This window comes from Aureococcus anophagefferens (assembly GCF_000186865.1).
Source record: "Aureococcus anophagefferens unplaced genomic scaffold AURANscaffold_13, whole genome shotgun sequence".
Taxonomy (NCBI): Eukaryota; class Pelagophyceae; order Pelagomonadales; family Pelagomonadaceae; genus Aureococcus; species Aureococcus anophagefferens.
The window spans coordinates 1321410-1322607 of record NW_008705573.1 but is presented as its reverse complement, the minus strand read 5'-3'; the positions used below and the strand labels follow the sequence as shown (position 1 = coordinate 1322607).

General features: G+C 67.4%; 1 protein-coding gene across 1 annotated transcript in view; it reads left to right on the top strand.

Moving 5' to 3' along the window:
* Positions 1-1198, top strand: part of AURANDRAFT_71909 (hypothetical protein) — a gene marked incomplete at both ends in the record, with an annotated part of 19693 nt that overhangs the window by 2714 nt on the left and 15781 nt on the right. Inside the window, 2 exons of the mRNA XM_009040023.1 lie at positions 155-241; positions 339-1194. Coding sequence (XP_009038271.1) covers positions 1015-1194 — 180 coding nt within the window. The remainder of the gene's footprint in view (positions 1-154; positions 242-338; positions 1195-1198) is intronic.

Genomic DNA, 1198 nt, shown 5'->3' with positions numbered 1-1198 from the left:
TTCCCGATCGCATCATCACGACGCTGGCGGACGGCGGCACTTCCGCCTTCGCGATCGACGTCGACGGCGACGGCGACGTCGACGTCCTGTCGGCGTCCTACACCGACGACACCGTCGCGTGGTGCGAGAACGACGGCTCCCTGTCCTTCACCAGGCACGTCATCACGACCCTCGCGGACAACGCCCAGTCCGTCGTCGCGATCGACGTCGACGGTGACGGCGACGTCGACGCGCTCTCGGCGTCCTACTCGCGACAGCACCGTCGCGTGGTACGAGAACGACTGCGCCACGCTCGCGCCGACCGCGGCGCCGACGACGAGCCTTAAGCCGACGATGAGCTTCGAGCCGACGACGGCGGCCCCGACGCCGCGGCCGACGACGTTCTGCACGAGCGTCGCGTTCTCCGAGCGCATCATCACGACGCTGGCGGACGGCGCCGTTTCTGCCTACGCCATCGACGTCGACGGCGACGGCGATGTCGACGCGCTCTCGGCGTCCTGGAACGACGACACGGTCGCGTGGTACGAGAACGACGGGTCCCAGTCCTTCACGAAGCGCGTCATCACGACGCTCGCGGACGGCACCGGTTCCGTCTTCGCGATCGACGTCGACGGCGACGGCGACGTCGACGCGCTGTCGGCGTCCTACGCCGACGACACGGTCGCCTGGTACGAGAACGACGGCTCCCAGTCCTTCTCCGAACGCATCATCACGACGCTCGCGGACGGCGCCAAGTCTGTCATCGCGATCGACGTGGACGGCGACGGCGACAACGACGTGCTGTCCACGTCCCAGATCGACGACACGGTCACGTGGTACGAGAACGACGGAACCCAGTCCTTCACAGAGCGCATCGTCACGACGCTGGCGGACTACGCCCAGTCCGTCTTCGCGATCGACGTCGACGGCGACGGCGACGTCGACGTGTTGTCGGCGTCCTACGGCGACGACACGGTCGCGTTGTGGGAAAACGACGGCTCCGAGTCCTTCACTGAGCGCGTCATCACGACGCTGATGGACGGCGCCAAGTCTGTCATCGCGATCGACGTCGACGGCGACGGCGACATCGACGCGCTGTCAGCGTGCGAGATCGGCGATGAGGTCGCGTGGCACGAGAACGACGGCTCCCAGTCCTTCACCGATCGCATCATCACGACGCTGGCGGACGGCGGCACTTCCGCCTTCGCGATCGACGTCG